The 23,080-nt window shown below is 35.4% G+C and overlaps 1 protein-coding gene across 2 annotated transcripts in view; it reads right to left on the bottom strand.

Annotated features, from left to right (window-relative positions):
• Positions 1-23,073, bottom strand: part of Gabrg2 (gamma-aminobutyric acid type A receptor subunit gamma2) — an 83,188-nt gene extending 60,115 nt beyond the window's left edge. For both annotated transcript variants that reach the window (XM_010622240.1, XM_010622241.1), the window contains exon 1: positions 22,867-23,073. In XM_010622240.1, coding sequence (XP_010620542.1) covers positions 22,867-22,973 — 107 coding nt within the window. In that variant the 5' untranslated portion in view covers positions 22,974-23,073. The remainder of the gene's footprint in view (positions 1-22,866) is intronic.
• Positions 23,074-23,080: the final 7 nt, after the last annotated feature.

The raw sequence follows: 23,080 nt of genomic DNA, 5'->3' as shown, positions 1-23,080 counted from the left end.
TGCTAGAAAATTGGTGGATAAATATCAAATTGACATTTTTTACTTATCTATGTGTAAAGAACTTTAATATTCTTTAATTAAAATGGTATTAATAATTTCTTTTTTATATACTGCCATAAAATATGTGACTTAATATGTAGCTTTATGACCTGAATGATTTTACACAAGTGGTACAGCCCGCCTTGCTTGCTGCAGTCTAGTATGGAATTTTGAAGGTGGTGATGGAAATTGGTCCATAGTATGTTGGTCTTTGGCAGAATTTTTTTGTTGTTCTATTACTGAATTTTGTTATTGCTGGAACAAAATGCTTGAAACCTACAACCTAAAGGAGGAATGTAACTTGACTGACAATTTGGGAATTTTAGTCCATAGCCACCTGGCTCGAAGGCAGAATTGGCTTAGTGAAAATGGAGGTAGATGGGAGATGCTCACTTCTTGGCATCCAGGAAGTCCAAAGAGAAGTGGGAAACTGGCAGGCCAATATACCCTTCAAAGCCCCACCCCCAGTGTCACACCACTGTGAAACAAGCCCTACCTTCTCCCAGTACATTCAGCTGTGAATTCATTAATGGCTTAATCTATTTATGAATCTAGAAACCCTTGAGCCATATTCTAAAAGCTGTAAGTCTGAATACATGAAAATTTAGGCAAGAATATTTTAGGTTGATATTATATATTATATTCTGTCTATGGCCCCCAAAAGATGAATGTTTATTTCATTACGTAAAATTAACAAAGTCCGTGTAAGGCGTGGCAAAGTTTTAATATTCCAGCATTGCTAAAAATCCGAGTCTAAAGTTTCCTGTGGTGCTCAAAGCAAACCCTTAGCTGTTAGAACTTATAAAAATCAAAAGGAAATTAAGTTTTCCCAACATATAAGGGCACAGAGTAAACATTTCCATTCCAAAAATAAAATTATGAAAATAGAAAGACATTGGATCAAAGCAAGACCAAAACCCAGCAAAGTGAATGTTAGATCCTGTAACTACTATCCGGCAGTTTCTGACCAGACGTGAGCTCCAGAGATTTCCAGTAGCTGTTGCAGGTTGCAGTTCTCATGCTCCCTTTCTTGGGCTGGCTCCACTCACTGCCTGTCACCTTCCTCAGCCAACAACCCACTTTCCTGGCCTATCCCTTTTCCTGGGTATCCATTCTCCCTTTGCCTTCATTACCACAACTCCACGCATGTCCTTTTCAGGGCCCCTCGCTTGGCCTCGCAGCTTTCCTTTGAAATCTGAGTGAATGCTTTCTTGTCCCCACAGTTCTTACATTCTGGATGCCAGTTAAACCAGCATCATATGGATGATGGCAAATTGAGCTGGCAGCTGGAGTAGCCTCCAGGCCTCCCTGCACCAGTATAATGGCTTCCGAGCACCAGCATGGCTAGGCACGGTGAAATGAATCCCAGGAAACCAATTTTCTAGGAAACTTTTCTTGGCTAGCATGTCAGTGATTTTCCTCAGATGAAAGGTTTAGCGTTTTGCACTCTTTAGACTGTGATGGCTTGGGGCTTGCTGATTCTGGGATGACCTGAAGGCATCTTTTTTCTAGATGCTGTAAAAAGTGCTTTGTTTCTTTTTAATAGTCTTAATCTCTTCAACAGCCACACCTGCTTTGGCCCCAAATTTGTATGTGGATGCTTTTCAGCCAAAATTTAAGTTTCTCTAATTTTTCTGGTCCATTGCTTGTGCCTGCTTCTCACTATATATCAGCCAACAGTACCTGTGCTATAATATGAATGTAGAGCCACCTTGAAATTTCTTCCACCAGATTAATTGATCTACCACCTTTAATATATGTCTCCTGCAAAATCTCAGGACATGAACAAAATTAAGGTAGGTTTTGTGTCAAGTTAACATGCACGAACTGTACAACAGATGCCACTGGAGTCCATGTTCCTAATTGAAGCCTCTTGAACCAGGCCTTTACTGTCTACATTCCTAACTAAGTCTGGTCTTCTAAATTCCAACCAGACTCATCATCAACCTCTGCTCAAAACTTTGTAAGTTTTCTCTACCTTGTATCTCCCAATTTTTCCAAACTCATCCCACAAACCCATTCCTTGTTGTCAGTTATTGTCATACAAGTGGCCCTAATTCTTTGGTTCCAGTTTTCTGCATTGGTCAGCTTTCCCCTTTGCTGTAACAAAATGTGTGATGCTCAAAACTTAAAGGAGCAGAGGTTTCATTTTTCAGATGGTTTCGTGTTTCAGTCCATGATTTCCTGGCTCCAACACAGAAATAGCATGGTGGAAAGGTGTGTAGAAGAAAGCTTCTTCTGTCATGTTAGCCATGGAGCAGAGAAGGGAGGAGCTGAGGTTGACAGTGTGTCCTCCACAGTCATGCCCCCAATGACATACCTCTTCCAACCAGGCCCTACCTCCTAATAGCAGTAACTTGTCAACAAACTCCGTGACCCGGTCATTTCCAAAAAGCTCCACCTCTGAATATATGAGACCTTTCGAGGGCATTTATGGCTAAGTAAAAGCTCTTGATTTATGATTAGCCTATACTGACAACACAGTTATAAGGGAAGTCAATATAATTTGGTGGGATTCTCGTCCTCATTCTAGAAACGCACAAGGATTGTATTTATTACTATATTCTGAGTGTAAAACCCTAAGACCAATCTTAACCACAGAAGATATGCAAGCCGTAAACGATATCAGAGAATATGATTATTTACCACTATGTAATAGTTCAAAAGGAAATTTACATGATGACTGTTACACATTAAAAATGCATAACATGGGCCGGGGATTTAGCTCAGCGGTTTGGTGGCCTGCTTTGCAAGTGCAAGGACCCGAGTTCAATCCCTGGTACCAAACAAACAAACAAACAAACAAAAAAATGCATAACACACTCAAAGTTGAAACAGAATACAGGCCAGTCATTCTTAACCTGGCTGAATCCCTGACAAGCTTCGTGAAAGTAAGAGCCCATGCTGAAAGTCAACCTTTTAATATACTAATTTAATTGGTCTAGGGTAGGACTAAGATGACAGTTTCCAAATAATTCCAAGGTGCAGAAGGAATTAAGAGCTACTGCAACAGAATTTGACAAAGCCGCCTGGGCCCTCTTTTCTAAGAATAAGTGATCACTTGAGTAACTGCCCTAAGGCAAGGCAGATGTCAGGTCTGTATCTCAAGATATATTCAGAATTCAAAGTAGTACCATCCTCAATATTTATGTCTTATTGAGGTAGCCCTGTTTGTCCTGAGACAGCTTGGGACACTTGTCCCTACAACATAAGATGATTTAAATGTCACAGAAGTAAAGCATTAAAAGATATTAAAGTGCACAATTAAAAAGTTTTTTCTACTTTAATGTTCTTTCAGCATATTAAGGAAAAAGTTGTGGCTTATTTATAATTTGTCTTTAGCCACTCTCTCCAATGTTCTAATCTACTTATAAGGAGAACAATAATAAACTCAATACATCTGTTAAAAATATGTAATAAAATCTTGGAAACACTGTTTTGATTTTATTGCATTTATGAAAAGTAACACGAACTTGCCAATTGTATTACGTTCAATAAATCTCTTAAAATAATTATGTTAAAAGTACAGTAGTTAGTATTATGGAAAAATTTGATGAATGGTCAGATGTTATTTAGATGTGGCACACACACAGAAAGTGACTGGCTAAGTTTTGGAAACAATGCTTTATATATTGAGATTTTCTATTTCTTCAATCAATCATCTTATCTTTTATATAAGACATTTGCAAATTGGACGAAGTCCAGAGTATAATGCAAATCTATGAATGCCTCTCATCTATTTAAGGAGAAAACCAAATACATCAACAGTGAAAAGAAAGTAACACTTGAAAACAAAGCAAGACAATGATAAAATAGTCTCACCTATTAGAGCATGACTAATCTGTCAGTTAGCACCTCTGACTTGACATGAAGGTTACATCTGCCAGTGAGCCTCCATATTCCTTTCCAAATCTCAGTTTCTATGTGTAAGAAGAATATTTTCTTCTGGAAATATTTGTGTTTACTCACAGGCATCTCTTATGAACTAAGTACTAGTCCCAGAAATGGGTATTATTAATGTATAAAAATGTCTTCCTTCATTCTCCAAAACCAGGAGAGCTTCAATGTCAGGGTCACTGTGCGTGTGTGAGCATGTGTGATTGCTTAAATGCCACCCTTTTCCTAGACCTTCTTTCCCAGTGTTCCAGTCTCACACAGGTCCTTGGCTATTCCCCCAATCCTGCTACCCTCTGCAGCTAAGATATACAGAGTTCTACAGAGCCCAGAGCTGTTGTTGAAGTAGTCTGATCTGCAGGGATCCACCAAGGGACTCTCCAGGCAGAAGGCAGGCAACAGGGTTGTGGGATCAGAAAACAGCTGGCAATCATCTGAGAGGCTGGTCACACAATACTTACACAAGAAGCCAAAGAAACAACCCATGTGTTTGGCAAAAGGGGGATTGGAAGTGTAAAACCTCCATCTGTCAGCCTGGTTTCTAACAACGTGTCATTATCACTATTAGGTGTGACAAGCAGCTGGTGATATTGTTGAAAAGTTATTTGTGCTCATTGAAGTACTGAGGGCTACTTGGGATTATGCATGACACTGGATTTTTTTAAACTCCAACAGAAAAAGGAAGAAGTTAAATCATATTCTCTTTGTGTTTCCAAAGGTTGATGTTGTGTACACAGAGGATTATTGTACCATGCTCCTTATGTTGTGTATCTTTATAACCTTCCACTGTTAAAAAAAAAAACTTGAAGGAAAAAAACATGGTAGAAACTAGAGAAGAACACATACCAGCCTGTTAACTTTGGCCACCAGTGAGACACTGTAAGAATGAACTGTTGAAGGGAGTCTTTAAGCGTTTTCCATCTTTACATTCTTTTGCTGGCTATAAGCATATATTCCTTTTGCAATTCAAAAAAATAAAGACAAAGTAGAATTTATTCCAGAATGCAAGGGTGGTGCAACATACGTAAGTCAATAAATGTAATACACTACATTAACAAAATTAAGGACAAAAACCATATGATCCTCTCTATAGATGCAGAAAAAGCATTTGACAAAATTCAACACCCATTCATGAAAAAAACCCTGCAAAAATTGGAATAGATGGTCTACATCTCAACTTAACAAAGGCTGTCTATTAAAAACCAACAGCTAACATCATACTAAATGGCCAAAAACTGAAAATTTTCATGTTAAAATCAGGAACAAGACAAGGATGTCCACTATCACCACTCCTCTTTGATATAGTTCTAGAAAGATTAGCCACAGCAATTAGGCAAGAGAAAGAAATTAAAGCAATAAAGGTAGGAAAGGAAGAAGTTAATTTCATTATTTGCTGATGATATGATACTCCACATTGAAGACTCAAAAAACTCAACCAAAAGACTTCTAGACTTAAATGATACTTTTAGCAGAGTAGCTGGATACAAGGTCAACACCCAAAAATTAGTAGCCTTCTTGTATGCAAATAACAGACTCACTGAGAGAAAATTAGGGAAACAATTCCTTTTACAATAGCATCCAAAAAAAATGAAGTATCTGGGAATCAATCTAACAAAAGAAGCAAAAGACCTCTACACTGAAAACTACAGCACTCTGAAAAAAGAGATCAAAGAGGATATAAGAAAATGGAAAGATAACCCTGCTCCTGGACAGGAAGAATCAACATAGTGAAAATGGCCATACTACCAAAAGTGAAAGATAGCCTCTTTAATAAATGGTGTTGGAAAAACTGGATCTCAACCTGCCAAAGATTAAAACTGGACTGTTTTCTTTCACCATGTGCTAATCTAAAATCCAAGTAGATTAAAGATCTAAATATTAAAACACAAATACTAAACTTGCCGGAAGATTAGTTAGGCAGAACTGTTGAAGATACAGGCATAAGAAAAGATTTTATGAACAAATCCTCAGTAGCACGGGAAATATCAGATAGAATCAACAACTGGGATCTCGTCTTATTAAAAAGCTTCTGCATTGCAAAAGAAACTATCAACAGAACTAAGAGACAACCTACAATGTGGGAAAAAGTTTTTACCAGCTGCTCCTCAGATAAAGGACTATTATCTAGAATATATAAAGAACTCAAAACAATCAGCATCCCCAAATATAAAGACCCGATTCAAAAATGGGCATCTGAAATGAACAGACATTTCTCAGACAAAGAAGTAAAAGCAGCAAGTAAATATATGAAGAAATGTTCCACATCCCTGGTCATTCGAGAGATGCAGATGAAAACAACACTGAGATTCCACCTCACCCCACAAAGAATGGCTGCTTATCAAGAAATCACACAATAACAAATGTTGGCGGGGTTGTGGGGAGAAAGGAACCCTTCTCCATTGTTGGTGGGAGTGCAGACTGGGGCAATCACTATGGAAATCAATATGGAGATTCCTCAAAGAGCTGGGACTAGAGTTTCCATTTGACTCAGTCATCCCTCTGCTGATATCTTTCCAAAAGAACTAAAAGAATCATATCACAATGATATATGTGCACCTATATTTATAGCAGCACAGTTTGTAATAGCTAAAACTTGGAAACAGCCCATTTGCCCATCAGTTGGAGAATGGATAAAGAAGATGTGGTTTTTCTATACAATGGAATATTATTCAGCCATAAAGAATGAGGAATTAGTTGGGGATTTATCTCAGTGGTTCTGGTGCCTGCTTCACAAGCATTAGGACCAGAGGTGGATCCCCAGTACCAAAAAAAAAAAAAAAAAAAGAAAATAAAGAGAATGAGAAATTAGAGTCATTCATAGGAAAATGGATACATATTGAGGATAGACTCCTAAGTGAAACAAATGAGTCACACATGTTTAAATACTGAATAGTTTCTCTGGTGTGAATAAACTATAATAGTACATAAGATCCTAATGATATAATAGACAATGTGAAATAGGAAGAAAGGGGCTAAAGGTGTAGGGAAATTGGGAAGGGAGGGGAAAGCTAATAAGGGAAAAGAAAAAATATGAGAAAATGAAGAAATGGAAATGAAGTTTTTGTAAAGGGTGAGGGAGGAGGGTTGAAGGGAGGGCAGGGACAAGGGGAAAAAATGAGAACCAAGACCTGTCATGTAAAGGTGCAAGATCCTAATAATGAATGTAACTGTACTGTACACCTATAATGTACCAATAATCTCAATGAGGAAGAAAATAAAATAAATAAATAAAGACAAATGTACTATTAAAAGATTTCTGTCTCTGAGAATGAGTGCAGATTAGTGCCCTATGAATGCATTTTTGATTCAGGGATTTTGGAACAGTATTGTTTGTAAGGACCCAATGAAATCTGGAACAATTATGTCTATCACAAATTTAAGCGTGGTTTAACTCAGTGTATTTGTTTTCTTAAGTAAATAAAAACTTTATATAACATAAGCAGATTTTTTCATTGTTTATAGATTGATAAGCTTTTATCTTTTATCATAAAATAAGATTAGAAGCCATAATCATTTTGGATTCATATTATGGAGAGAGTGCCTCAGTGGAAAAACAAGGTGATCTACTTTTTTTTTTTTTTTTTTTTTTTTTTTGAGCAGTGTACCATAGTTTTGTTGTAGTGTGTGTCTAGATTTCCCCTTCAAAGCTTTACGCAGTCTTTTTCAAAGGATTTAAATCTGAAATGTGTGATGCTAGGATTAAGGGTTTGTAATTACTAAAGCTCTGCATATGAGTGACTGCTTTAGCACTGCCCTAATCCCAGTAGTGTAAGTAAAACAAAAGGATCAGATAGTCACTGGTAAGGTCCCTTGTTGCTTTTACTGCCGTATGAGGCACCATGAACTCTTTCTGCTCTTCTACAAAGCCCGGATGCCATAAAGTGCTTTGTTGCTTTTGCTGTCCTGTGCAGCAATGAACTGTTGCTCCTCTGCCCCCGTGCCTTGGAGCCAGCTGATTATGGACTGAAAACCTCTATTAACTGTAAGCCAAATAAACCCTTCTCCAATTTTGAGTTTTGGGTATTTTGTTTCATCATGAAGATAAAAATAACTAACACACATTTCTTTCTTCAGAAGCCTGCAACTATAGTGCGTAAATTGTGGAAAGGGTCCCGCATGGGATCCATACTTCTTATTTTCTCTGTAATTATCATTTCTAGTCTTTCTAACATCATTAATACCTAATCAGTGGTAGTGCCAACACAAAACATATAACCACTATTACATATTTACGTGCTCAGAGTTCACTATTAATATAATTAATTATATATAATATCAAAATGAAGGAAGCTTCTATTTTGGCTAGAAAATTTAATGTTATTATTATGTGTAAGCATTAATAAAAATAATTTTATAATCATTGTATTTTAAAACTGTTAATCTAGAATATTGCATAATATTTTTAATTATTCCACATGAGTATTTGGGAGAGAAGTTGCTGAGTAACATGTTAGGTGCTTGTTAATCTTACACAAAACTGTGAAATTATTCTGTAGAGTAGCTGTATATCATTTTTTATTCCCACTAGCAATGTTTGATATATCCAGCCTTACATTCCTACTGACATTTGATCTTTCCAGCATTGTTTTTATTTTATGTATTCTAATACATATGTAGTGATATTATACCGTGGCTGTAATTTGCATTTACCTGATGACTAATGACAAATGATTCATCTCTTCGTGAGTGTGACACCTCAGTAACTTAGATGAATCTCAAAGGTGGAAACGTATGATTCTATTTATAAATGTTCTTGAAAAAAGGCTCTTCGGTAATGAATAATAGGCCACTTGTTACAAGGAATTAAAGATGGGAGAAGATGCAACCCAGCTAAAAGAGCAAAGAGTGAGGAAGCTTTTCTGGGGATGTAGGGTAATATGCACTTACAAGAACGTGCATGTGTGAATCAGTGTGGTGTCTTCCTATAATACTAGCACTCAGAAGGCCAAGGCAGGAAGATTACAATTTCCTTCTCAAGCTGGGGTACATAGTGAGTTCGAGGCCAGTCTGAACTACATAAGGAAGGAGACTTTGTCTCCAAAAGGAAAAACAGAAAACAACCTCCAAATCATAAGCATGCGTGTTAAATTCTCACAGTTGGTCCTTGAAAAATACCAGTTTTTCTGTTTGTTTGAAATAAAAGCTATTAATCTGTAAATTAAATCATTTTTTCATAATATTCTCTGACATATTCTGAAATTTCCTAGCCTAAGGGATGAAGTAATTGAGTCAAATATTTATTTATGAACAGTCTCCTAAGAAAGAAATTTTAGTAGTGAAGTATTAGTGTGGTTTTTATTTAATTTAATGTAAAATTTTTGTTGTTTGGCTTGGGTTTTTAGCTGGTATATTACTTTCTCTATTCATTGCACATAACAGATAAAGTTCAGCAATAATTTATTTGTTTTTTATTTTGAGACAAGATCTCACTACATCCACTAACTATCCCAGGCTGGATTTGAACTTTGGATCTTTCTGCCTCGGCCTCACAGAGTGCTGGAATTACAGGCATATGTACCAATCCCAGCTCTAAATGCACTTTTATTAATACTCTCTATGAGAATCCCCTAATATTTTAAAGCAATCAGTTAATAACAAAATAACCCAATTGGAATTTAGAGATGTCTTCATTCTTTATTAGATGCCCTTAGGCCTACAAATCTAGATCTCTATAAAAACATTAAATAATTTAATTGCTACCATAAAATCTTTATTTCTTTCAAGTCATTAATAAACTAGCAGAATCAGTTACTGGTTCTTGGTCTTGCTTGGTTATAGGGTGACACTAGATTCTGAGAAAGCTAAGCGTCAACAGTTCAGTTAATTGTCAAGAAGATGAAACTTCAATGCCAGCCAGTGCCCACATCACATAGGTACCCCTTTCCTTAAGAATGAAACTGATGGTATTAGTACAGTGTTCATATGTAGTAGTTCCCTTGATCCAAACCTCCTAGTGGGAATAAAGTTCATTTTATTTACTATGGCTCCAGGACATGTATTTAAGACTGTACTTCCCAGGTTCTCTCTCCTGACCCCTTCATCATTGGTCAGTGGTTTTCAGACGTCTGGGGTTTTGTTTAAGTTCTCAAATTATACGAGGTTCTCATTCTTTTCAGGGCCCTCCTGCCTGTTGTAACCTAACACTGCTGTCATCCTAAGTATGGGAGCTGGTAGCAAGGTTCTCCCCCACTTTTATGTATGGCCTCAAGGTTCTTGGGTTATTTTATTTTCCTTTTGGACCTTATGGAGACCGAACTGCACGTGCTAGGCAAGCATACATCTCCAGAATTCAATTTCCTTTTTTTTTGTTTTTAAAAAATCATTTCAACTTATTTGGTGTGTGATCCTGGGAACAAAATCCGACCCACCTCACCAAGATACATGCTCAGTCCCCATACCTCCTTTTCCATTTTTTTCAATTTTGAGCCAGAATCTAGCTAAGTCATTAAATTTTCCAGGCTAACCTTAGACTCATGCCTTAGCCTCCCAGTTGAAATTATAGGGGCTACGTCACCATAAAAGCTCAGCTTCTTATCCATCATTCATAATGCCTTTCTTGATCACTTTATGTCAGATTTTCTTGATTTTTCTTCCACACATGTTTTAGTTATTTCTTCAACACTTAACATAATTTGGAGGCTTTAAAAAAAAGTCGTTATTTGTTTACTGCCTACTTTCCCCAAGTCAGTAAAGACTACAAGGGTAAAGCTATCTCTCTTTCTCATTGCTTTAGGCCCAGCATAAACAGGGCCAAGAAGATGTTAGAAACTCGATAAACATGTAGTGAAAGCAGGAAGGCAGAAGTTAGGTGAGAGAGAATTTGTCTGCTTTTCCCTAGTTTTCATTCCACATTTAACACAGTGCTTTGAAGCTCGACAACAGTCAAATAATGGCCCATGTTATTCTAGGGGGAAAATGGACCAAATTATTTGGATTTATGTGGCTAAAAATTGGTCAAGCATAAAATATGTATGAGGTTACCCAATTCCCCTAAATCAGAGGCAACGAGTTAAATAAGTCATTGTATAAACACACCAGTATCTATAAAGTAGGCTTATACTATTATGCTGTAGTGCTGCTCTGTTTTAAAAACTACGTCTTTGCTTAGAATATAAATGCAGCTAGGACAAGAAAGGTGCTTACCAGGTTCAAAGCTGTTTTAGCCCTTAGCATAGTGTTAGGAACATCGTGGGTAGGTGCACAAGCATGACTCATACATTGAGTAGAAATTCAAGAGTACATTTTAGTCACCTGTGTTAACTTTATCTTCACTCTTCCACTTTCCCTATACTTGTATATTTTTGTTACATTTGAATGTAACTTCACCCTCAACATTTGTTGAGAATCTGCAAGGGAAATTACTTCCAATAAAAATGAATAAAATGGTCTCTCCCTCCCAAATAGCTTTCTGCAGAAGTGTTTGTTTGTTTGTTTGCTTGTTTCAATCAGTGAATTGTGCTACAAATGGGAATGGTAGATCTTTAAGGGGGAATTCCATATTGGATGTGGGAAACTATAAATGATCTACTGACACCAGGATACCTGGAAACTTGGAGTTATTGTGCTGCATATTTTCAAGACTATTTGCTTGCTTGCATATCCTTGATTTTAGGGCAGCGAGTCACCTTTGTTGACTGTGGACTGCTATTCTATTAAGGACTTTGCAGGGGGTGATGTGCTTTATGACTATAAAGTGGTTTCCTCCCACTCCAACATGACAATCACTTTTATTACTTTGTGTTTTCAAAGATCAAAAATGGCTCAGTTAAAATCATTCTAGGTATGACTTCTCCATTTAAATTATGAAATGGAAAAATGTATGAAAAATAATCCCTCAAATCCTAAATGATCTGTCTCAAGAAATTTTCATACTGAGGGTGAATGTGGCTCAAAACAAAACTGAAAATAGTTAAGAAGCTGTAAAAGTAGTACCTTTGAAAGAGTGAGGAAAATGAGTCTGGTGTTTGAAAGGATCTAATGAGATTAATGTGGATACAACTAACTGTGAGTATGCATAAGAGAGCAATCTGCAGCTTAGAACAAGGTCCTCTTCAAAACAAGTCCTGCTCATACTCTGTTCTCAGACTTCTAGCTTGCAGGGTCGTGAGAAACTTCTCTCATCTACTAGCACCCATTCTGTGGTATTTTATTATAGAAATCCAAACAGACTAAGACAGTGGCTTTATTTAGGCCCCTTTCATAATATATCAAGCTTAGACTGTGTCACCATCAGTATATGGTATAAATATGAGATTTCACTATATACCCCCCCTCAACTTCCAACCTAATGAAGAGATCACAATATGTGGAGAGCACTATTATACAATTTCACTGTAATCTCCTAAGAAATCCTGGCCCATGATCACTCAGCTAAGATACTCTTATATTCCTGTTTTTCAAATATTTTAAATAAGTAATATTGCTATTCCAAACTATTATTTTTGGATAACTGGTTATATAGACAGATGACCATTGCAAAGCCAAATAATATCTGTAGCAGCAAGTACTGATAATGACTTTATTTCAGTGAATACACTGCTTGGGAGGATGTTTCTGTACTGTATAGCAAATGACTTTGGAGAGAACAAAACTAGCATCAGGAAGGTATTTTGGGTAGCTGATACAGAAACTTAGGTAATAGATGTTTTTTTCTATGATCAGATTAGTGTGGCACAGAGAAAAATGAAGTCTTAGTCATGACCTTGTATAGGAAAATGTCGACTTGGATTTTACTCTCTTCGTGATTCTTTAGCGGATTCAAGAGTCATTGCTTTAATTCCCTGCTGATAAAAATAGATTACCTCTCAAGATTAGCAATCCACACTTGTTGTGAATAATGAGTTGAGTAATTTTACTTAGCAGCTTAATTTCAATGGTTCCACACTCTCTTTTTTTAAAAAAAGCATATTTTTCTTTACACCTAATTAAGGAAGTTGGTCTCACTAAGGAGTCTCATTCAGTGGCATGTATCTCCTCATTAGGTCCGAGTCCACATTGTCAGTGATATTATTGAGTTAGCAGAAATGACATGTTTAAAAGGAACTAGAAATAATAGGAATTCTGTAAATTTAAAGATTTTCACCCACCTGACTTATTTCATAGAAAGTAAGACAGGAGAAAAGCAGTTGGCAATTATTCTAATTAGAAAATTAAGAAAAATAATTTTATGTATGTTCCCCAAATGTAGGGTTCAGTAGGAAGAGTAGAGAAGCTACTTGTGCTTCTAAATCTCGAGGTAGGAAATAATGACTCTATAGTAATAAAAATAGGAATCATAACCCGTGGAATGGTAGAGCACTTGTCTAGCATGTGTGAGGACCTGAGTTCCATCCCTCATACTGAAAATAAAAGCTAACAAGGAAAAAAACCAAAAATGATAACTACAGTCATCATAATAACAACATAAGGAATATTTGCTATGTACTGTGTTCCTTGAATTTTACAATGACTACTTAAATTATTAACAGTAATTAAAAGCTTGCTTGTCTATATGAAATGACTGAAGAAAATGAAATTAAACACTTTAACTGAGTCCCATTAACTAGTAAATGGCAAGTCTGGGAATCAAATCCCAGTGAAATGTAGCTTAATCACGTGCTCCATAGCCCAAGACAAGTTTTGTTTTGTTTTGCTTTGTTTGCATGGGGCTAGTTGATGGGGCTAGTTGATGTTGTTTTTGTTTTTGTGGAGCCATATATGCTTGTAGGAGATATTGTGGAAAAGATTCTTTTTTTTTCCAAAAAGGACAAATTTCAGAAAAATCAGTTGTAACTCCTACTATTTATAAAACTACTGAGCGTCTGTTAGGGGTGTGCATTTTTCTAAAATCCTTGGTTTCATCAGTACACAGAATAGAATCTTTTCTTTTATAGATCTTGGTTTCCAGCTGAGAGTAATAGAAAATAAAAAGTAAAATTAATAAAGAATAAAACATCATAAAATATTTGAATTACTTCTTGATGGCTATAATTATGTACTTAGGAAAAATAAAACACTGAAGATGATAAAAAGATTCGGAATTACCAGGTAGAGGGATGTTTTTGCAGTATGACGTCGAGTGATTCATGTATGTCGGGTGGAGAAGTGATGATTAATCACAGACTTGCAGAAAGTGAGTTATCCAGTGAATATTTGGGGAAAATATATTCCAAAAGATAAGGAATTGAAAATAAGACTTTGCCTGTTATTGTCATGCCTGATATTTGGGACCTAAGAAAAATTGATGACAGATATTATACTCTCATGTAATATAAATGTGCTAGACTCCAAAGAAGAGACAGAATTTGGCAGAGAAGGTCAGAAACCAGTTCTGGGTTGCTTGTCCTTCACCTGCCTTGCAGCTTTGTGATTAAAGTTTGATGATTCTGAGAGAGGAGATCTGGAAGAGCATTATTACTCCAAGAAGAGAAGTGGCTGTGCTGTTTTGTTGCCTGCCTTCTCATGGTGGTTCTGGAGTCATTTCTAGTTTAGGGCAAGTGAGAAAGAATTTTAAAAATCCAATCCTCTAGTCTACCACAAAGGAAGAATATCAGGGCAATCCTTACATCTGCCCCTAAAAACGTGCTTCTTAATGCTCTCTGATCCAAGGTTGAACAGATGCTTCTTGGAGATTCAGCTTTTATTCTCTGTAATGCAAACTGTCTAATAACTTCTGTAGCCTATTTACCTCGTAAAAGAAATCTAGGAGCTGAGCCCCGGTTAGAAGTAACCTCATAGTGGTTCAAATGAAAAAGGACCTTCACGTTCAGAATCTGATAGATTCGCTAAGGTTTTTTGTTTGCTTTCTTTCCCCCATGAATTAAGTGGATGACTGCGGGAAAGTCATGTTGGTCCACCTGAAAATGAAAATACTATCAAATTGAAGGTGGTTATATCTTCTGAGTACAGTGCAGTGGAATGTAAAATGTTCATCTTTGTGGAGAAAAATCCAGGCGATGAAGTGGTGCAATTCTGGAAAACATGCGAAGTGGAGCATAAGGAAGAGGTTTCGTAGAAACTGTGACACTGCACCCCCTCCGCCATGGGAGCATGATTCAGCCTGTAGGCATCTGTCACCGGAGAGTAAAAATGAAGATATTTTTGCTCCTCTTACTTTTCACCCACCTTCTAGCTTCTACCTTAATCATGAAAAGCAAAAAGCAGCCTATGAGAGGATAGGAGAGCCTGAAAAGTAAAGAAATAGCTTCCCGCTGCCAAGATCTTTGGTCAGACATGAATAGAGAGCAAAAAGAGATTTAAACTGAGCAACAGATTCAAGGATTAATTGAGATGAGACCTTAATAGCAGGAAATTTTTGATTCTAAATGAATGGAAAAAGCTTTGGGATTTACTGAGATGTTATCTAAATGTGGGGAAGATGTGCTCGCCAGATGAGGCCCGAGGAAAAAACGTAATTTTTAGACTGTATCCAAGTCCAGCTTTTTCAATAGACCAGTTGTAGGGGAATTCAAGTAGAATAAAGATCACATCAAAATTCAAAGCATAAAATGAAATATCTTGATTTAATATCCAAATATGATAATAATTATATACTTTCCACATTTTAGAGGAAGATATAATAACATTAGTTAGATAATTCTACTTATAAATCCTGATCATAGTGTTAAGGAGCTTAATTTATAGAAATTTCCTGAGAGTAAAATAAACTAAAAATATGTAAATGCTTAAAGTTTCTAATAATTTGGTCAATAAACTATGGGTTTGTGAAGTACTTTAGTAATCTAAATGTCATTTTTTAAAAATTAGTTGAACCAAGAATTATCAATTTCAAATGTTCATTTTGAAAAAAAGTTAAGTGGTATTTTATGAAAATTTTTTAAAAGTTTGAAAAATAAACCATGCAAACATTTAGTTTAAAAAAATGACTCAGCTGAATGATAGTTCTACTGGGAATCATCTGTATGTTTTATTCATTCTGAAATGTACACCTTAATTTTTTTTTTTTTTTTTTTTTTTTTTTAAAAGGGAAATAACAAAGGGAATCAAACAATGAACAGCCTGTGTCTAGCTTTTTTTAAAAGCTTTTTTTTTTTTTTTTTTTTTTTTTACTAAAAGGGAAATCTTTTCTATATTAAGAAAGGGGAGGGCAAGGGATTTAGCTCAGTGGTGCTTCCGCCTGCCACTCAAGGTCCCGAGTTCGATTCCCAGTACCAAAAAAAAAAAAAGAAAGAAAGAAAGGGGACATATTCAAATGTAACCACCAGTTTAAAGTTCTTCTGTTTGTTCTTTCACTTTGAAATAATTTAAGAGCAATTCATAGGTACTCATACTTTTAAATGTATCTTAAAATTCTTTTGTGAGCTAGAAATACCATTTTTAACTTGCACATTTGTGTGTTCATGAGTATAAAACTTTGTCCTGTAAGATAATGATTACTTGAAAAAACTAACTTTATTCACGTAGAATAAGTTGAAGGAGGATACTGAAAGAAAGAAGGTTAAAAATATCTGATAATTTATTAACAGAATTACTATTCATTTACCAAATTTCTATGTGTATTTTAAAGGCCACCATAAGAATATATTTTACACTTACTGCTAAAAGTACCTAAATAATTTGTGGTATTTCTTCGTTCTAGTGTATCTGGTTATACAGGCTTAATATTTCTTAAGTTAATTTCCTTTTACAACTGATAGGCATCTCTCAGGTGGTCATAGTTTCTTTTGTTCATTGTTTTATATTATTCATATTCTATTTCCAAAATTTCAGTGAAGATATTCCAGAAGGAGGTGATAATAACAAAATAGATACTTTTCCATACATATAACTCTAAGATTTTATGTTACATGTTTATAAACTACTGGGTAGAAAGGTTGTAGAACAAAAGCTATTAATGAACTATATTACAATAATTGGTAAATTAAATATCTGTAAAGATAACCTGATAGAACAAAACATTCAATTACAGAATGTTAATAATAGAAGTCTTCGCCTATTGTATAGATTATTTTCAAACACAAAAGAAAAATAATCTTTGGAATATTTCAAAAATTTTTACTGCCTCAAAAATATTTCAGTGTAGGGGAAAGGACATAAGGGGGAAAATATGAGAAAAGAAAAAAAAATGGAAGCAAAGTCTTTGCAAATAGGGGAGGGTGGAGGGGGTGAAAGGAGGGCAGGGGAATGGGGAAAAAATGAGAACTGAGATTTGTCATGTAAAGGGACAAGGTCTCAACAATGAATGTAACTGTACTGTATACCTAAAATGTACCAATAAACTCAATGAGGTAAAAAAGAAATATTCCCCTAAAGAATACTTCATTCATTTTCAAGTGAAGATGTCTGCAGTTGACAGCACCAAATTCATCTAAAGCCAGAAACTGAGAAGAGAATGTCAGAGCTGTACAAGTAAATGATTGTGGATGGGCTGTAGCTGGTCTCTGTAGGTTCTCTGCCCTATTCTTGCACACGCTAGAAATCAGGACTGTCCCCTCACAGCACCATGTCACTCTCCTGTGCAGAACTTACCCGAGTTAAAATTCAATAATTGTTTGTATCCCTTTTTTACCATTGCTGGTCATTTCATTCATGCAGCTGCAAACTCCGTGATGGTAGTTATCATGTCTCCAGCTTCTTAGTAATTACTCACCCAGTATCTAGCCAGACCTAGTTCAAATACTAGTCCTTTTATGAACCAAGAAATTATATATTGACTGATACTTCATATATAGATATAGATATACATATACATATATCTATAGATCTGTATGTATACATATATACATATAGATCTATAGATATATGTACATATGTACAGTTACTTTTGCTAATTATGCATTAAGGTGTTTTCAGTAGCAGTTTATAACAAAGAATGGATAACCAGCAAAAAAAGAAAACAGAAAAGAATATCATATTTTTCTTTCAAGAAATACTTTAGCTATTCACATGGTGTATTTGTTTTGTCCATTTTACTTAAATATACATGAATTAATTATACAAGTCACTGTGTATTTGTGTCACTGTGAAATTATAACTTACTCCTCTAGGAATTAAAACTCTAGTGCTTTTACATTGTCATCCAATATCAAAGTTGTACTAAATAGATTTTGGTTTGTGGCAGGCTTTCAATTATTACAAATGGTCTTTGCTTTACAAACATCCCTTGTTTCCCTGTTAGTTTATTTGTATGGTTTTCATTATGAATGGGTGTACAGTGTGTTATCAGTGCTACTTAGCATTTGCATGGTACTTTTTCTGAGCAAAGTTATACAATGACTTTTGTAATACTATAGAATTATTACCATAGTTTGTGCTTTCTACTATATACTATAGAGATTAATGTTATTTGGAGTTAAATTTTATTTTTACCCTAAGACGCTATGTAACTTATAAAAGCTTTTTATTTACTTTTAACAGTTTTTTATTCTCTAGTATATGGAAGAGATAAATAAGAAATAACCCCTCCATAAGGCAAATTGGAGTGGTCTTTTGATTCTCAAAACAATCCAAGCACTTTCTTATGTTTAGAAAGAGTGGCTATATTTGTGCATTGTGTCCTATGTGCTATGTCACAAAAAATACAGTACTATTTTCTAATTGACTTTTATTATGTATATACATGCCCTGAACTATATATATAGATTTACAATATGTGTGGAATGTCTACCCACATGTTTAGTCTTTACTACCACTGTACAGTAGCTACTCAACCGCACTTGGCAAACAAGGAAAATACAATTATGATTGATATTAAATGAACTACTTATAGCCAACAGATAACTAGATGTTATATAGTACAATAAGTGTATTTATAAATAGATATAGATATGTATACATAATAATAAGCAAAGATGGGCATATATATAAAGTAATAGCTGCTTGTGTTTTACATCTGTCACTAATTAACGTCTGTTTTCTTTAATCAGTTGTGACTGATACTCTTTTATAAGTGCAGTAGCTTGAGTAATCTACACAACATTTACATTAAATACTGAAAGGGCTATCTTCTAAAGGATAGGAAATTGTAACAAAGACTTATATGACCGCACTAACATCCTATTTACAAGAGTAGTAAAGTCAGTGAAATCCGTCTTTAATTTCTTTCCAATTTAAGTAACATAAAACAAATTCTAAAATGTGTACAACAGACATCTGTCGTTAAATTCATGGTTTAAATTTTGAACCATTAAATTCCATGGTTTAATAATTTTAAGGAGATGGCCTGTTCTAAAATATTAAAGCAGAATTATGTAGCCAATGTTGTAAATTAAAAGCCAATTTTTAATCTCCTTCCTACTATCTAAGGGTTTTGTCTAAGTACTGATGAGCAAATGAATTTTGACAAATTTTGGCTCAAATGTTAGCACCAAGTAGACTCTAAGGAATTCTCTGCCTAAAACTAAAGCAATCAAACATGCTAAAGAACTTTTTTTTTTTTTTTTTTTTAGAGAAAACTACGTGAGGCGTTTGTAAATGCAAGGAATGACAAGGTTATCTTTATAGTGTTATATTGAAAAAATTGTGGGCATGGTCATAGTCTGTGAAAGTTAAAATCTTTGTAAAATGTGCTTATAGGATAAAATATAATCTTTAAAACTTTTTAAGTGTTATCAGGAAAATTTGTATTCATCAAAAATCAAGAACAGAAAGTATTTATGAATCTTTAATTTAACTTACTTAAAAAATAGTCTCATTATCAAAACTTCAGTACATTTTTATTGAATCTGACCCTTGTAAAGAGATTCTTAGGTATTCTATATTATGAGATGCTCTCTTTATTCTAAAGAAAGTAAAAATGTTTTTTCTTCTAGCACTTATTCCTGCTTACTATAGGTAATGTTCTGTTGTACTTGTTTTTCTTCTGCTTAAGTCATTTTTACTTTGAGTTAGAAGTTACATTAAAATATGCAACTTATAAAATTTGTTTTACAACCTGCGTGTATCACTACATGTGTGTAGAATACTATAGAGTTTTTAATACACTGACATACACATTCATATATTCATATGTTTACATTTGGTTGATTGTTTTCAGTGAATATTGTTTCATACATGTGAGTTCATTAAAATTCTTTACACTCTTATCCTTCTGGGTTGAATGTTACACTCATTGATTTACATATAAATTAAAATTTTCTGGATATGAAATTGATTGTGTCCAGCTGAATAATAAAGTACCAGAAACCAAAATGTTTGTAAATATTAGCTAGTGTGATGGATAAACTTTGGGAGATCAGCAAAGTAAAGATCTCTTTCTTCAGAGTGAGAGCTACTGAACTTGTTAAAAATAAGTACTCTTGTGTTTCACCCTACACACGGTGATTTAGAATCATTTAGTGTTTGGTTTAGGAATCTTGCCTCTTCAAAAAGTTTTCAGGTGATTGTTATGATAACATCACAGATAAGATAGGTGACAATTGAGAAATTTTTGAATTTTTAAAATTCATTTTTTCACTTTTAAGAAGACATATTAGTTTTTAATAGGTTTAATCCAGTACTTTGTTTTCCTCCTCATTTCACCTTTATATAGACACAGTCTAATGCATTTAGTCATTTAACTAGAGTTCATTTAATGAAAAGTTTATTCTTTGAGATTTTGTAAATTTAAAGTGTGAATTTAAAAAATTCTCCAACTTTCTGTATGATCCTATTACTACTATTTACTCACCGCCAACGGTTTCTAGGGTCTTAAATTGTCTGTACTGACACGTTGCTCTTTCTGAAATCATCATTAGAGATTGAAGATTCCATTTCCCTCCAGCCCTATTCAGCCATTCAGATAGTTTTTTTATGAGATTGCAGCAAACTGAAACTCTGATCATATTCCTGCACCGATTTGCAATGATTCTTTACTGAGAAAATGTGAAAAAATAAAACAAAACAACTAAATGAGTGGAAAAGCTTTGGGATTTACTGAGATGTTATCCAAATATGGGGAAGATGTATTCAACAGATGAGGCCTGAGGACAAAACGTAATTTCTAGACTGTAGTCTTCTAAGTGTAGCTTTTTCAATAAACCAGTTTTAGGGAAATTCAAGTAGATTAAGGATCATATTAAAAATAGCATAAAATTAAATGTCTTTGAATACCTGAACATGAGAATAATTGTATTATTATATATTTTTTCACATTCTAGAGAAAGATATTGTAATTAGGATTTTCAAGACACATGATTTCCATTACATAAAAGTATTTAAAATGTTCATCTAGGCTACTCTTATACAAATTGAGAAGTAAAATATATTTTCAAGTTTTGATTTTTATATGATATTGGAATAAAAAAGATGGGGCTGTTATAAGGGGGCAGCTTAAATACTATAATATTATGAACAATAAAAACTGAACATTTTTTGCTAAAATGTCAGTGCTGGATATAATACATAAGAATATGTTCGTCTAATTAGTCATAAATTTGTTTACTAAGTTGTTTGTAGAAGATCTACTCCCCCACCTCTTGTCTAGGTTTAATCCACAGGTTTCATAAATTGTAGAAATGAGGGAAGGATATTTTCTATCAGTAAGCAAAAATAATATCTCTAGACTCTGAAATAAAGATTTCAAACTAAACACATTAAATATGTTATCTGTGAATAGAAAAATTATTTTTTCTAGGGTTCCACTAAAATGCATTACATAGAAAACCACTTCTAGTAAAAGATTCACTCCTTCTCTGAGAAAACTTCTTAATCTGATACTGTTTAATGAGATTTGATATATATATATATATATATTGTGTGTGTGTGTGTGTGTGTGTCTGTGTGTCTGTGTGTGTGAAGGAGTAGGATATAAAAAGTACTAGAATAATTAAGCAGGCCCTGTCTTTGCTTTGAAATTGCAGAGTTAGGATTGTACTGCCTTATTCTTTTTGTAGGAACTCCCCAGATCCCATCACCCGTCCTAGAGAGGGAGGGACGAGGTATGCTGAGTGGATGTTCTCCGTAATAGTCTCTGATCTGCCCATGTTCTTAGTGGGAAACTGTGATGAGATGGGTGCTGTTCTCCTGGGTAGATGAATGTTGTACCACACTGTGTGAAAGGATTCTCCCCTGACATTCTCCCAGGAAATAAAAGAACCTTTAGATGTCGAGCATTCAGAGTACACACATGCTTAAGAGTTTGAGGCAGCCGCCCCCACACCACTTTCCTACTTAGTGCAGCAAGGCCAGAAGCATTAATGCATACTTTAGATTTTGCATTTTATTCACTTGGTTCAGCACAATTTTCAACACTCTAGTAAGGCCAGATCTTTTCACACATATATTCCCCAGCTCATGCCCAACAGACCCTCTTCAACCCCAAGGAGGGAGTAGCAATAGTCAGCGTAGAATCGCCTTGGTTTCCTGGGCCTTCCAGTCCAGAGTATGTGTGTCCTGTGTAGACTGAGAGGTCTAGTCAGGGTGGACAACCCCCTTTCCCGCTGGCCCTAAACAAGTCTGCTGTCCTTGGTGCTGAACCATGTTTGGCTGTGGGATTGCTAGGTCAATGGGGCTGGATAGAAAACGTGGCTGAGCAAATTCCCAGGTACACAAGCAAGGAATACTTTATTAAGCAGAGACAGAGCTCTCCCTGCCCCCAATCCTCCCACACACATGTTTCTCCGGTGAGCGCCAAGACCCCAATTGAAATGTTGTCCCCCAGACCACCACCGAAAGCCTCCAACATGGCCTCAAACGCAGGCGTGTATCAGCATAACCCAACTCCACAGCGGATTGCAGCAATGTGAAAACGACATCCCCAAACGCAAAGTCTTTTATGGGGTTTGCTTTACTACTCCAAAATGAAACAAATAACGAAATCCAGTTCATTAAGAAATAAACAAGCGTCACCTTCCTTTTCCATACCTCCCATTCCCGCCTCATATATTCACTTCCCTAAATTACAAACCAAAAATCCTAGGAGAGTGTTTTCAGTCGGAGTGATCTCCACAATGCCACATCTTTGCCCCTTCCCCCACCTCTCCAGAAGAAAACGACGCCGAAAATACCAAGTCTTACCCTGGGTAGAGAGCTAGCAGGAGCAGAATCCACACCGTCATTTTCTGTGAAAATACACGAGTCAGGCAGACTGAGCTTCCTGGGCTCCATGTATTTGGTGAACTCATCGCTTTTCCCCCTCTTGCTTCTTGCCTTCTGGTTGCAGAAGAATTCCCTCCCCTTCGTGTTATTATTATGCTTATGATTTGATGGTGGCGCCCCCCCCCCCCCCCTC

Source organism: Fukomys damarensis, unplaced genomic scaffold (assembly GCF_012274545.1).
Source record: "Fukomys damarensis isolate Sample0158 unplaced genomic scaffold, DMR_v1.0_HiC HiC_scaffold_9, whole genome shotgun sequence".
Taxonomy (NCBI): Eukaryota; Metazoa; Chordata; class Mammalia; order Rodentia; family Bathyergidae; genus Fukomys; species Fukomys damarensis.
This window is presented reverse-complemented; position numbering and strand designations above follow the sequence as displayed.